Consider the following 13,661-nt stretch of genomic DNA (forward strand, 5'->3'; position numbering starts at 1 on the left):
CTGCCTCACCTCAAGCATCCCACACACTCTCCAGCAGCTCGGCAGTTAGCTCACTCTTCTCCGAGTGGCTCCGTGTCAAGCCTCCGCTCTTCAATCTGGTAAAACGTGAAGTGGGGATGTTTCGATAGAATTCGGGGTTTGCGGCATTGCATGTTATTTGTCAGCATTGCTGCATGTGCCAGTAGGCTTTGGCACCTCACTCCATTCATATTACATGTGTATTGATTGAGCCCGAAGCGCATCCCGAGACCACAGAGAATAGGAAGGGAGTGTTATAGAAAGTAATTTATTACACAAACCAAAGCTAGTTTACAAATACAGTTTCCAGTCATGTGCGCGTGTGTATAGTCGAGTATGAACAAAACCACATTTCATATTTACAGACTTTGCATACAGCTTGGTTTTCCTGTTCCTTTGTTTACGTCACTGCTTCAGCATCCAAAAAGCAGGACTTAAAAATACAATAACAACTAGAAATAAAATGACTTGTACATGGAGACTCAATGTTTTTTTTGTTTTTTTTCCTTTTGTCTTTAGTTTGTGTTAAAACAAAAAAAATAAAAATAATTCAAGCCAGCACTCGTGGTCCTAGTGATGCTTTCAACGGGCAGCCGAGAGGCCAGCCTTTCTCCAGACTGCCTGAACAGCAGCATTTGGCAGGGATGATTGACGGGTCGTAACAACCAAGTGTAAATCATCAGGAAAAAAAACTAAACAATCAGGTAAAGCACAGAAGAAAAGGAAATAAAACTAAAGCAACAAAGAATAATTCCCTAATCCTCCACCTCTGATTTTCTTTAAAATACTGATAAACAGGTTTATGACTTCTTTTCTTTTAAAAAGCTGGAAATTAAGTATAAAAACGAGACTGGTCTCTGGAACAGGCTCCTCCCTGCAGGCCAGGAAGAACAGGAGGGTGTGAAGCCGTCGGGTAAAATCACAGGAGGAAAGACGCCAATTGGTTGCATTTGGAAATGCACAAGTTAAAACACTTAAAATAAAGAGTGTCTGAATGTGAGTGAAACACTCAGAAAGGTCAGGACACAAACACAAGTGGCCTTGATTCAGATTCCATTAACAGAATACTACCTGAAATCCACAGGCGGTTTTTTATTACTGGTTTTTTTTCCTCCACCTCGTCCGATGTACGAGTTCAGATTCCTTCTAGCTGACCAGCCCGACAGTTCTGATGTTTCCATGCACTGCATTCTGGGTAAAAAGGTCATGTCACATATGTTGTGTTCCTCATTAGCTGGTAACCAGATGGCAGGTACCAGCAGTTAACCTGGTAAAGGTTAACCTCTAAGTAATGGTCAATTACTACAATCCTCCAGCACCTTTTTTTCTTTTTCTTTAAACTCCTGAAAACCACACGACTTCTTGATTTTGTCCGATTGAGTCCTATACATGCCTACGTACCCATCAACTATTAATTCGTTCATTCCAAACAAGGAGACCGGTGGTGTGCATGTAAACGAGCCCTCTCCTCTCCGTGTTCTCGTCCCGGTCTGACACCGGGAGGAAGACGAGCACCAGCGGTCGGCTTTGTGAAGCGGGACGGGACGGGAGGGGAGGGGAGCCTCGGCAGTGCGCACAGGCTGGTATATGCAGGGCTGTGAGCGACCTTTGTCATCCGGGGGGGGGGGGGGGGGGGAATACAATAAAAAGACCACGATTCACCTCTTAATGCAGACACACCCGCCAGGACGTGTGCAACCGTCTGGCCTGGACGTAAACTGGACAACATTGCTGTGGGAACACGTCTTCTATCTGAATCGGGACCAGATGGTGACGGATCAGATCTACGGTAATCTGAAGTCGACGCAGACGAGCTGCTTTTTAAATTCGGACAGCCCGCGAATAATAGGAGCAGTGGGTATCAGGTGACTGTGACAGATTATCTGGGTAAAGAGTAGAGCTGGGTCTGTTTGTCACGCTGCGTCTGTAAGCACAGGATTAGCTGCGGTGAGACTAAATGGCACTGAGGCGGACATGTGAGCGCGTCGTTCCAACACCTCTCTGATCACAGGACACATGAGGCTCCGGCGCCCGGTGGCATGTGACCGTTCCTCTAAAGCCTCGGACGAGGCTCTCCCCTACAAGCTAATAAACGTCAATGTTTAGAGCAGCCCTGGTGGTCTGCTCAGGTAATGCATGACATGAAAAAGTGTTGTCCTGGTCTGGAGGTTACCGTCTCATCGTGGTCACGCCCCACGCACCGCGTCTCGTTTCTCCCGTCCCTTCAGCTGTCCCACTCCACGCCCCACCAGTCCACCGGTGGCTGTTAACAGTGGTACTTATTGAACTGTGCTGTCTGTTTGCCCCGCCCACCGGTCAAGTCACCGCGGCCGCAAAACCTAAACCTGTTTTGTTGTCTTGTCATCCATTCAGAACACAGTCGGCGGGAAATGCCACAATTCACAATCAACTTTATGGATTACCAATCACGTTTTAAATAATAAGGGCCAGGATGAGTTAAGTGGCTTTGTTGTCGCAGTGTTCAGCTGGTGGCTGCTGTGATCTTCCCTCCCTGATGGTAACCCCACACGTTTACAGCGGTAGTCGTTAACTGTGCTCCGTCCGTCCGTCCGTCCGTCCGTCTGTCCGCCACACCCCACCCCACCCCTTCCCGCCCCCTCAGCGTCAAAGCTTCCCAAACCCAAGTCCCAGGGTAAATTCAGTCCAACAAACAGTTTACAGCGGTAATCGTTTACTGCACTCTTTTCATCCCCTCCCTCCCAGTCCCACCTAGTAATCCCTCCGTCCCTCCCGAGCCCGGCCCCCGGGGCGTCGTGGCCCCGGGTGGAAACAGTCCAAGTGTGCCGGCGGGCCGCTTTACAGCACTACACATTTATTGCTCTTCTTTCCACGGCGGGCTTGGAGCGCCGCCCTTGTGGCCATCTCGAACACCTCCCGCACGCCGTCCTTGGTCTTGGCTGAGCACTCCATGTAGCCAAATGCGGCGATCCGCCCGGCCATGTCCCGGCCCTCCTCCGACTTCACCGGCTCCTGAGAGATGAAGAGGAAAATAAACATTAGATTCTGAAACTTCCAACCTTCTGTAACATTGCTGTAACTTTCACTGTTGGTAATTTGGCGCAAGCTTCATTCAGCTGCTGCTATATAAGGAAAATCATGACAAGTTTGTACTCTACCTCCTAAAAACGTCCCCATAATGTGGTTGACCTCATTATTTGACACCGTTTAACTATTTTAATGGTACACATGTGAGTGAGGAGATAAGGTATCGCAGGTTCTGAAGAAAATTAAGGACTGAGGCACCTGCTTCATTTTGGCCAGCTCCCGACGTGTGTGCTCGTCGTTGCGCAGGTCCTTCTTGTTTCCTACCAGGATGATGGGGACGTTTGGGCAGAAGTGTTTCACCTCGGGGGTCCACTTCTCTGGAATGTTTTCTGTGACCGAAAGAGACCAGACAAGATGAAAACACATCAATAAAGCTTAGTCAGACATTTCATTTACTATGCAAGCTTGTATTTAAAACTTCATTTTGCTCCTGCTAGCACAGAAGTGTACATTTACATTTTTTTAGCTGTGGATAAACCTTTGGCAATTTCAGCCTGTCATTTCGGAATAAAAGGAAACACTGACAGAACTATTAAATCGGTATTTGCATATTTTCCAGTATGATGCGTACGTCACTAAGCCTTTGCAACCCTGTGATCGAGGAGAGCTTTATCTTCTCCTGACTCTCTGTGCGTTTCACTTAAAGGAAAAAATAGGAAAGCAAAGGGAAGGAAATATTAATAACCAAGTAAATAATCTGCGACTTTTTCGTTTTGCTACAACTAAACTAAAACCACAGAAGAATTGTGAAGTTACAGCAGTTCGGATATTTACCAAGCAAACACCAACAAAAACTGTTAGTTTGTCAGTGTGAAAGCTGCTTTAACAAGAAATGTAATGTGTGACCACATAGAATAACTACAGACTTCCACTACAATAAGTCTTTCGTTTACTACCAATCCAACATTTAATCTCTGGAGCTTTTATTCTCTTTCTTATGTAGAGTTTTCGCACATGATCAGGGAAGAGCGGTTCATAATGACAGTGAAGGAAAAGGCCCAGCATATTGTTTCATACAGGACTGTATGCCACTGCGTGACAAATGGCGAGTTTCAGTGTGTGCATATGCAAATGTCAGCACTTCCTCTGCCCAAGGCAGGAAAAGCACACAATCTCCAGACCCCAGAAATAACTTGTGATCAAAACGGAAAGATGACGGAGGATGTGAGAGAAAAAGACTGAGACCTGGTGTTTTATGTCAGTGGACGGTGTCGCACTCACCCAAGCTGTCGGGGCTGTCTATGGAGAAGCACATGAGGATGACGTCAGTGTCTGGGTAGGAGAGAGGTCTCAGCCTGTCGTAGTCCTCCTGACCTGCTGTGTCCCACAGAGCCAGCTCCACCTGACGCAGAGAGGACAGACAAGAGCCATGAGACGAGAAACGCACAAGGAGGATATGAAACCCGTCTCATCAGCCGTGATCAACATGACATTCACAATGAAGGCAGGAAATAGATCAGTAAAGGACAAGAGTAGATTTAACCCTCACCAAATGGAAAAAAAAAAAATTGTAATATGAATGACATATTAACGAAAAAACAATGTCTCTTAGAGGTCATTTGAAATATATGTGAGCAACACCTCGATCTGCAACACAAATGTCCTACATTTTAAAGATTGTGTTGAAGATCTGCATTAAAAATCACTATTTGCCAATTTCTTCTGAACAGCGCAGCAACAGGAAAAAGAAAAAAAATGTAATCTCAATGGCGGTCACAGAATCCTGTGTGAAAAGACTGCAGCGCTAAATAGGGAAATAAAACCGGATCAAGACGTTTTGGAGAAGTGTGACACTTTAGAAGTAGCTGGGGTCCTCTGCAGCAGCTCGGGGAGCGGGGAGGGCTGAGGAATCAACCAACCAATAAAGACTCAACGTCCCAGAATCCCATTAGGCAGAATGAGGTCAGGTTTTGTGAGTTTGTGATTGATGAGCGAGGCCGTGTGTTGCAGTCACCCAGAAAGGCAAACATACGGGACAATAAAATTACAGGAACACTGACTCCATTTGTCCCGGTGTATCCTCACTAGATGAGTGCAGCTTGAGACGATTGGATTCGACAAACTCGTAGAAATGCAGTGAGATCTCAGCACAAAATGAGCAGACTTTGCAGATGACTGCAGCAGTGTGAGGGAAGATGTCAAAACGGAACACCACAGTGTTATCACCACTTGCTCACTTGGCCCTGAAGGTAGAATTAAAGCGCTGAGCATGATTAAGCACCCAGGGAACAAAACTAGCCTTGATACCAGTGCAAAAACCAACGCAGAGTCTAACATACGCAGGGATGTGTTGTGACATTCACAATCGTCTACATCAGTACAAAGAAGAAGAAAAAAATTGTTTGTTTTATTGCTTTAGATTGAAGTGTGGGAGGTTCAACAATACTAATGAAAACTAATTCTCACATTGCACAGAGTAGACATTCTTGGTATAATGTCGGACCTCCTGATGGTTTTCCACGAGCTTACCACCATCGAGTATGGAGTGAATGAATAATGCAATGTAAAGCATCTGAGTGTCCTGAAAAGCACTAAAACCCATGCATTATCATTATTATAACTCATCGTGGTAAAGGCAATACACAGCATCAGGACGATTAGTGGGCGTCTCACCTGTTTCCCGTCCACCTCGATGTCGGCAACATAGTTCTCGAACACGGTGGGGACGTAGACCTCGGGGAACTGGTCCTTGCTGAAGACGATCAGAAGGCAGGTCTTCCCACAAGCTCCATCTCCAACAATCACCAGCTTCTTCCGGATGGCAGCCATCCCTGTGCATGAAACAAGAAACACGATTTGTAAAAAACCTTTGTGGCATGTAGTGATGCACTGCTGCACCATCCACCAATATAGTTGACAAAGTTCACCACAGTGCTGAAAAGTAGCACTCAGCCCGACGTTCAAAGCCCCTCAAGGGTGCAGCAAGATGATTAATGAAAAAAAAAAAGGAAACTCAAGAGAGAAATGTAATGGTCTTTGTATTTGTGATTAATGCTGTTCCTGGGAATGAGGAAGTCTCACAAACCTCCAGGCTTATTTAATAACTGCACAGACAGCATGATAGGGGAAGGAAACATTTCATACTTGAGGATCAGGCTGTCATAATCGTGTGTGTGTTCAAAGACAAAAATGTAAAGAACTGCATCCAAATCAACAAAATACTGCAAACAATACAGAAGAGGCCCAGAAAACCAATTGGCAAAGTAAAAATCTAATGTCCCATGACATGGAAGCATATATATCTCAACATTTGTTTTGTTTAATGTTCCCAGACGTCTGAAATAAACTTTCAAATCACAACATTGCAGTAAGTGGTCGATGGTGGCGAAGACGTCTGCCACCTTTCAACCGTCATGAGCATTAACAGCTTTTAAAGAGACTTGTTGGTATCTGATGATGAGACATTTTTTTTAAATGTTTTTCACAGTCAGGAAACTATGTTATCAGTTTACTGTAGCCAGTGTTTAATCTGCTTAACCTTTATTTAAAAAGGAAAAACAGTTGAGATTGAGATCTCTTTTACAAGGGTGACCTGGCCAAGTGGTCCGCAGCACGTCACATCCTCACACACATGAAAACAGCCTCATTAGTCTGAGTGTCAGAAACTAATCTAAACTTCTACACACAAAAAAACAATGCAAAGTTGTGCAATATATTAAGGTGAATCTAATTAAGTGTATTTACGTGGAAAATGTCTCTCTTCTAGCATGTGATAAACAGCTTGCAGTCTTCAGGTCAGTGAGTATAAATGCTGATTGGATGATAATGTTCTTTTCAGGGAGAGGTGAAGGTATTCCAAGGCTGGTCAGTGTGGTTGATACCTGACCTACTCATTTAAAGACTGACGGGACGCAGGCAGCATCTCAGAGCTACCAGGAAGTAAAAACCTAGCATAGCTTCCAGCAATCGATGACAGTAGAAGAGCCAACAGGCGTAGGTGTGAGAATGACTTTACTCAACTGAGCCAAGGGAAGTTGGGGCAAACTGAGTGAGAGGCGGTCTTGTGTCATACGCCCACAGCTGCTTGGATCACTCCATATTGGGAAATAACATTTAGTGAAATGTTACAAACACAGGAACTATGTGAAAACATAACTGATATTTAGCTGATTGGATCCCAATACACTTATTACCTAATTTGCAGTGGCGGAAATACAGCCAAAAACAAACCAGAATTGGAGTCACATTTTACAGACAGTCTGATCAAAAACATAAACAGGAAAATAGCAATTTTCCCTACTTGCATGTGCAGGAACTGAGCCCCAGAAAAAGAGGGAGATGTTGGGTGTGGACATTGGGGAACAGTTTCTTAATTCACAACGTACACATCAAACGCTCCACATTAGTCACAGTGGCAGAGCCGGCGGGACGCCAATACAGTGCACAGACTTTTTAACTGCACAAGGACAACAGGACCTCACATGGGGAAGGTAATAAATCACAGCTCTGAACGGTTATTTCCTCCACGAAGCGAGGAGGTGCAGCGGCGGGCGGTGTCAATCATGTTATCCCAACCTGCCATCTCCATCACAGGGCTCAGAGACAATTCTCCTCACACCTAGTCTAGTCTTTGTCGGTCCTCACCGTCATGTTAGCGTGTTAGAGCAAAGGGGATAGAGGATTGTGTAGGTTTCCATAAGATTTTTTGGGATTAAAAACCGGATCAAAGTATTGTTTTGAATGATCTCTTGCTATACCCATCAGCAGTTGATGCCTGATGTTTTCACATACTCAAAACTACATTTAGTCAACAGTTGCCAGCACAATCAGCTCATTTTGGACAAAAAAGCAGGGATTCTTTAAAAAGCCCAGCATATTTGAATATGCTTCCCGCAGTGACATGTTCCCAGAGAAGACACCTGCTGCGGTAGATCAGTCCACTACCTACACTCACACTGTACGTGTGGCAACTCACTGAGATGATTAAAATACAGACAAAAGCAGTTTAATCGCTCTTGTCAGTTAAAATTGACTTTCGGTCTCACGGCCCTTCTTTTAATGCCCCCTGACTCCCATTAGGTTTCCACTCTGAAAAGCATCAGTGCACTGCGAGGTGCTGCGAGCTTCCTATAAATGGTAGATGAATACTCTAAGTAGGACAGCAATGTCAAAAAAGATCAGTCCATTCCCTTTATGACTTGAGGAAAAAGGAGACAGACAAAAACGAGGGCAGCCATAGCCCCGAGGTGGATGTCTGGTCAGTGTTGGGATTGTTTGACCGTCGGGTGAAATGAGTGTGTGTCACCCTCCTTACAGCAACTGCTGGCCTGGCGTCTATCAGCAAATTATCAAAGCTACAAACGACACTTTACAGCGAGCAGAGGTCCCGACACTGGGAGTAACAGAGAGCAGCTTTTAAGCATCAATGTCAATGGGACACTATAAATTAAACACATTATGTAAACCTTTTGTACAGGAAACTTGAAACATAATCCAGACAAAACACAAGGAAGGATGTAATGAGCAGGAGAGAAAGATAACAGGAAAATCTCCATTAGGAGTTGAGATTATTGTGTCTGAACCAACAGAATGTCCATTTCACAAGACCAGAAACGTCAAAGTCAACATTAGTGTTACCATTTTACTGCAGTGCTGCAATTCATACAGGAAAACACTAAATACACAAATGTTCGCCCATCTACTTAAAATACACAATGTACATTAAAGGTTGGTAATTTGGGGAAGATTGACCTTAATCTTATCCTTCACATTAATGTAAAATTAATAACACTTTCACACTTTGGAATTAGCACTCACTGATGAGGGGGGGAAAAAATGGACTGTTCAACTTTCGTGTATTCTATATGTAATGAAATGACCTCACATAAGTGTTAACACAACGTGAGGGTGCACAAATCCAGCCAGCGTTGATATTATTGTGGTGTCCTCGGATACTTTCTCATGCAACAGAAGTAGCTGCTGTGCCGATGTTTGCAGGTCTGTTATTATTCTTGCTCAGTCTTGTACATGAAGTTCAAAAATGTGTTTTGCGCCTTACTCCAGCAGAAGCAAGAAAACAACAAAAAAAAGTGCTAAGAACCTCATTTGTATGCAAAAAGTTATAGGAAATAAACGTAATGTTCTAATATAAACAAACACACTTGTCAGCTTCAGGTTCGAAGGCCTTATAAAGCTAGTGCCCACAAAACGCTCTGAAAAACAAGGACGACGACACACTGGGCTGGTTTTCAAACCACAGCTGTGAGCCTCAGGTCGATCGATCCAACAAACAGAATGTGAAATCACCACCAACCACACACGCCACCATCTCAGGCTGCTGTGAATAACTCAAATTTCAAAGTCACTGTGAAATTAAAAATGCCTGGAGAGCAGTGCTAATGACGCAACACCAGATCTACAGCCTGCTGGACCACTGGATACTGAGCTTTATTTCCCAACCCCAAGTACAAATAAATTGGCTGCATACGCAAGCTACCCTGACAGGCACAGCAACAAGTAACCACAACTCGATCAATTATAATCCAGCTGGATAAGAAGGACCGGGCTACATGTGCAAATCCACACCCCATCTGTGTTTGCCAGCAAGAGACCAGGAGATGAAATTAAAAGAGACAGACAAACAATGGATAAGGAGAGACGTGGAGCACCTCAACAGGATCAAATTAACAAAACAGGATTGATACGGAGCGAGCAACAGGGAACACCCAGGTGATAAACAATGTCTGGGGAGGAGGACGACAGCTGACACCAGTCCGTCAAAAAAAAGGTGCGCATCATCCGACTCGCCTCAAAATGTTTGCCGGAAGCAGAAGTTCACAATACATTTTATAAAAACAAATGAATTTGTTAAAAACAATACTTTGCCAGCGTTATCTCTCCATGCAGATGGACAAATCCTGTCAGTCGTCCTCTCAAACAGCCGGTATGTGTGACAGCAGGCTGGATCCTCACACCAACGCGCGTGCGTGCGTGTGTACATAACCAGTTGTCCAACACAAAGCCATTCTGTGGCTGTTTCGCTCATCAATCAAGTGTTAAGTGAAAAAGTATTCATTAAGCATTGTGAGTGTGTATGACACAGCTTTTAATGTATTATTAAAGTGGTTGTTGTGTACTTGATGATTCATCACACCGTCCTTTAGACAGACCACACACAGGCTACGGACGCTTCTAAAAGCCTGAGAGTGTGTGTGTGTCAGGAAATAACCCACACAGTCTTCACGGTGGAAAATTAGTCCCAACTAACACACCGTCGGCTGAAAAAATTTTCAACTTGACAGAAAGTTGGCGAGTAAATCTGCCACTCGACAGTACATATGTGGGGAGTAAATGATCTCTACCATAAAAAAACAATGTCCAATTAGGGGTGGCTGTACGGACATTTGATTTGATCTGTTGGCTGAAAGCAACCACCTCCCATCTTCACGGAGTATTCCACAATAACAGATCTAGTCTGTGTTTAAGTATCAAACAGGGCTCGATAAAGACATGCGATTTAATTATCAGCTTTTTTTGTGTGGGAAATTTCACCAATGTAAATTCATTCATATCAAAATTGCGTTGTTCCATGAAAAGCTTTATTTTAAGTTGAAAGTAATGTCACAGACAGAAGTCCTATGGTTACAAACTGAATAGTTCTCATTATGTGGAGCCAGTTTGGAGGATTGTCTTTGACTTGAGATGGTCAGCCGATTGTGGCGTCTAGAATCACAATCACTTTAAGACGCCTTATTGTGTTTAATACATGATTGACAATTTGATGCAAGTGAAAGATTGATGAAATGTTAACCATCAAATAAATTCTTGCCATTTCAATGTTGATTTCTTGGACTTTTGATTACATTGTCAAAAAATGACCTCCCTTACTACAAATTATTATTAATGGATCCTAGAGAAAACTGAAGAACCATCCAGGGTGTATACTGAATTTGCAAATAAACCACCGAGAAAGCCACAGTGTCTGAAAGTCGCTAATATTCTTAAACACTCAGTTTCTCTTCTGTTAAATCAAAACGTTCACTTTTTGTGAAAGTATCCCAGCTATGTAGCATATCTACTGTTTTACCACATGGTTCTGAAATATACATAAGTGTGATTGTTAGAAATAATGGAAATCAATAAAAAATAAAATAAATGAATCACAATTTCGCAAAATAATCTCCCTAAAAGTATCATTTTAAACTGACAGTCTTATTTGGAAGATTTACAAACATTTCTTTGTGACGCTGGAAATGATGGAGGAGTGGCAGCACAGGAACACAGTGGAAACATTGATGATTCCTTTGGCACGTACCTCGATATCGAATCGACTGAGGAGACATAGCCAAACAAATATTGGGTATAGCTGTTTTAGTTAGTTTTCAGATCAAAGTTGTATTAAATACAGAGTAAACCTTGAAGTATAGCAGAGCTCTCAGAACAGTCGCTTTGGATACCGATCAGCTGCCACGACCCATCGCCCCTGCTAAGGAATCTAGTCAACACCTTTGACGGTGACAGCATATGAAGTGTTAGACTAAACCTGTGTCATTATCATTGCGACAATAACTGGTATAACATAAGTTACCCCTATAACAAAATTAACAAATCATTTAATACTAAGTCTTTGCTGGTCCTCAACACTAACCTAACTGGTTAGTTAAAAAAAAAAAAAAGTCCTCCATTTACTGTGATATGCCAGAAAAATAAAGTTGTGTGTTGTAAAATGTTCCAGTGTTCATTTCAAACATTGTTTTAATATATATATATATATATATATATATATATATATATATATATATATATATATATATATATATATTTTTTTTCTCCACTGGGTGGGTCACCAGAAAGATGGCGTCATCACACAGGCAACAGATGGCTGGTGAGTCCGCAGTGGAAGAATGGGGGGGTGGTCCACATCCAAACTCAAACACATCACAACACACTGTACACATGGGGGGGGGGGGGGGGGGGGGGGGGCGCTGGCCATAACACTTATGTTCAGAAAAGAATAACTAATAAACTAAGAATAAACTAAAACACACCTCCCTCAAAGTTGAAATATCGCGATCCATTTACACCTGGAAATCCAGAAACACTCTATAAGTGGATTACATCAGTGTTATTTGTTTCATATGTTGTCTAAGATGACATATTACGAAATGAGCTTGCAGTTGTTGAACATGATAAACAGGGAAGAAGCCTGAAGAGCCGAGGAGCCTCATTGTTTGTTAAGGCTCGACAATCTAGGCGAGTCTGTGCTGAACACTTTAAATGCTTTTCTAAGTTTGTATACTTCGTCTAAAGACAACTAAAGAGCCTGGCTGGTGTGTTTTGCCCACTCGAGTTTCTATTCTGAACCCGGAGCGGGTCTCTTTCCACCATTTTTTTTTTTTTTTTTTTTTTTTTAACTGCGAGACAAAACTGCGGAAGAGGCAGAGCTCGAGGTCGCTAACTCGGCTACCGTTAGCCTGCCTCGCTGGTACGGCCTCTTCAAAAAGCTCCGCACAACTTTAAAAAAACCTCCCGCCCTACTTTTAAACGCGACAACACGACAGAAGCGGCGATTTGTAACCCGGAAAGTAGCTTACCTTCAGTTTATGTGCCGTACAGTGGTATTTTTCGGTGTTTTCTCTGCGCCGAGTCGCTCGCTGCTTCCTCCAGTCTCCGTCTGATACAATGAATTACTTCACGGGCGCGCGCAGCCCGGGCTTGTATTTTCCAACTTGGGGGGGGCGGTCGGGTACGAGCCTTAGAGCCACACCTGCGCGGGCACGAGGCGGTGCGCGTGTGAGGAAATGTGTAATGTCAGTGCCATTAAATAGCGTTTATTCTCAGAGGTGTTTTCATTCACAGTAGGACGTTTATCATAAAACCTGGATTTTTAAATGAGAGGTGTTCTTATTATTATTATTATTACAGGCAATGTAAATAAATATCTATGGAAAAATCTCAAAATGTATCACTGTTGTTTTTAAATATCAGAGAAGGATTTTTTTTTTTAAGTTGAAAAAAAGGCTTTTTTGATTTAGTACAAGCCTTTAAAAGTGATGAATACCATTTAATGTGGCCTAAACTGTGGTTTAAGTCTGTTGAAGCTCAGTTATAACTCTCATAACGCATGAGTGTGCATAATGCGCCACCCGGTGGCTGAGTTAGGTATCTCAACACATTCAGAATAACAGCCAAACCTTTATCCTTTAAAAAAAAAAAATTGCTACCCCTGTTTTAAAAAAAATTGAAAATAAAAATCAGTGAATGTTTCATACAAACAGCAGATTTGTCATTAATCTGATAATTAAAAAAAAAATCTAATCAACTTTGAAATGAAGTGTCTCAATTCTTACAACTGTTGCATTTCAGTTTTCAACATTCAGTATTTTTAAGATATGCTCTAAAAATTGACTCGCCAAGCAAAAATAACTAGATAATAATTTTACAAACTCAAACAGGATTTAATATCATCTCCTCACTCAGCCAAAGAACCCCCCCCCCCCCCCCCCCCCCCCCATGTCTTTTTAACCATTTTGTCATAAAGCTGGGGGATTTGCGAGCACAGGTAGAAGATTGATGCTGTGCATCCACATACATAGGCAGGAACTTCCACCAATTTAGAGGTACCCTGAACTCAAGGT

The 13,661-nt window shown here is 42.9% G+C and overlaps 1 protein-coding gene across 1 annotated transcript; it reads right to left on the reverse strand.

Annotated features, from left to right (window-relative positions):
• Positions 1-272: 272 nt before the first annotated feature.
• Positions 273-12,715, reverse strand: rhoab (ras homolog gene family, member Ab). The gene is made up of 5 exons (XM_080468695.1): positions 12,618-12,715; positions 5,698-5,855; positions 4,306-4,426; positions 3,283-3,413; positions 273-3,009 (listed from the first exon to the last, which is right to left on the reverse strand). Exons 2-5 carry the CDS (start codon positions 5,851-5,853, stop codon positions 2,836-2,838), a joined length of 582 nt encoding a protein of 193 aa, XP_080324821.1. The 5' UTR covers positions 5,854-5,855; positions 12,618-12,715; the 3' UTR covers positions 273-2,835.
• Positions 12,716-13,661: the final 946 nt, after the last annotated feature.

The sequence above is a fragment of the Lipophrys pholis genome, assembly GCF_963383615.2.
Source record: "Lipophrys pholis genome assembly, chromosome: 8".
NCBI classification, from domain to species: domain Eukaryota; kingdom Metazoa; phylum Chordata; class Actinopteri; order Blenniiformes; family Blenniidae; genus Lipophrys; species Lipophrys pholis.

What these genes read in the sequence shown, in the direction of transcription:
- rhoab (XM_080468695.1), bottom strand. Translation starts at nt 5,853, where the DNA reads ATGGCTGCCATCCGGAAGAAGCTGGTGATTGTTGGAGATGGAGCTTGT. An exon ending in AGACAGCCCCGACAGCTTGG is followed by an intron (nt 3,414 to 4,305) that starts GTGAGTGCGACA and finishes TTTCGGTCACAG; the next exon opens with AAAACATTCCAGAGAAGTGG. An exon ending in AGCTGGCCAAAATGAAGCAG is followed by an intron (nt 3,010 to 3,282) that starts GTGCCTCAGTCC and finishes TTCATCTCTCAG; the next exon opens with GAGCCGGTGAAGTCGGAGGA.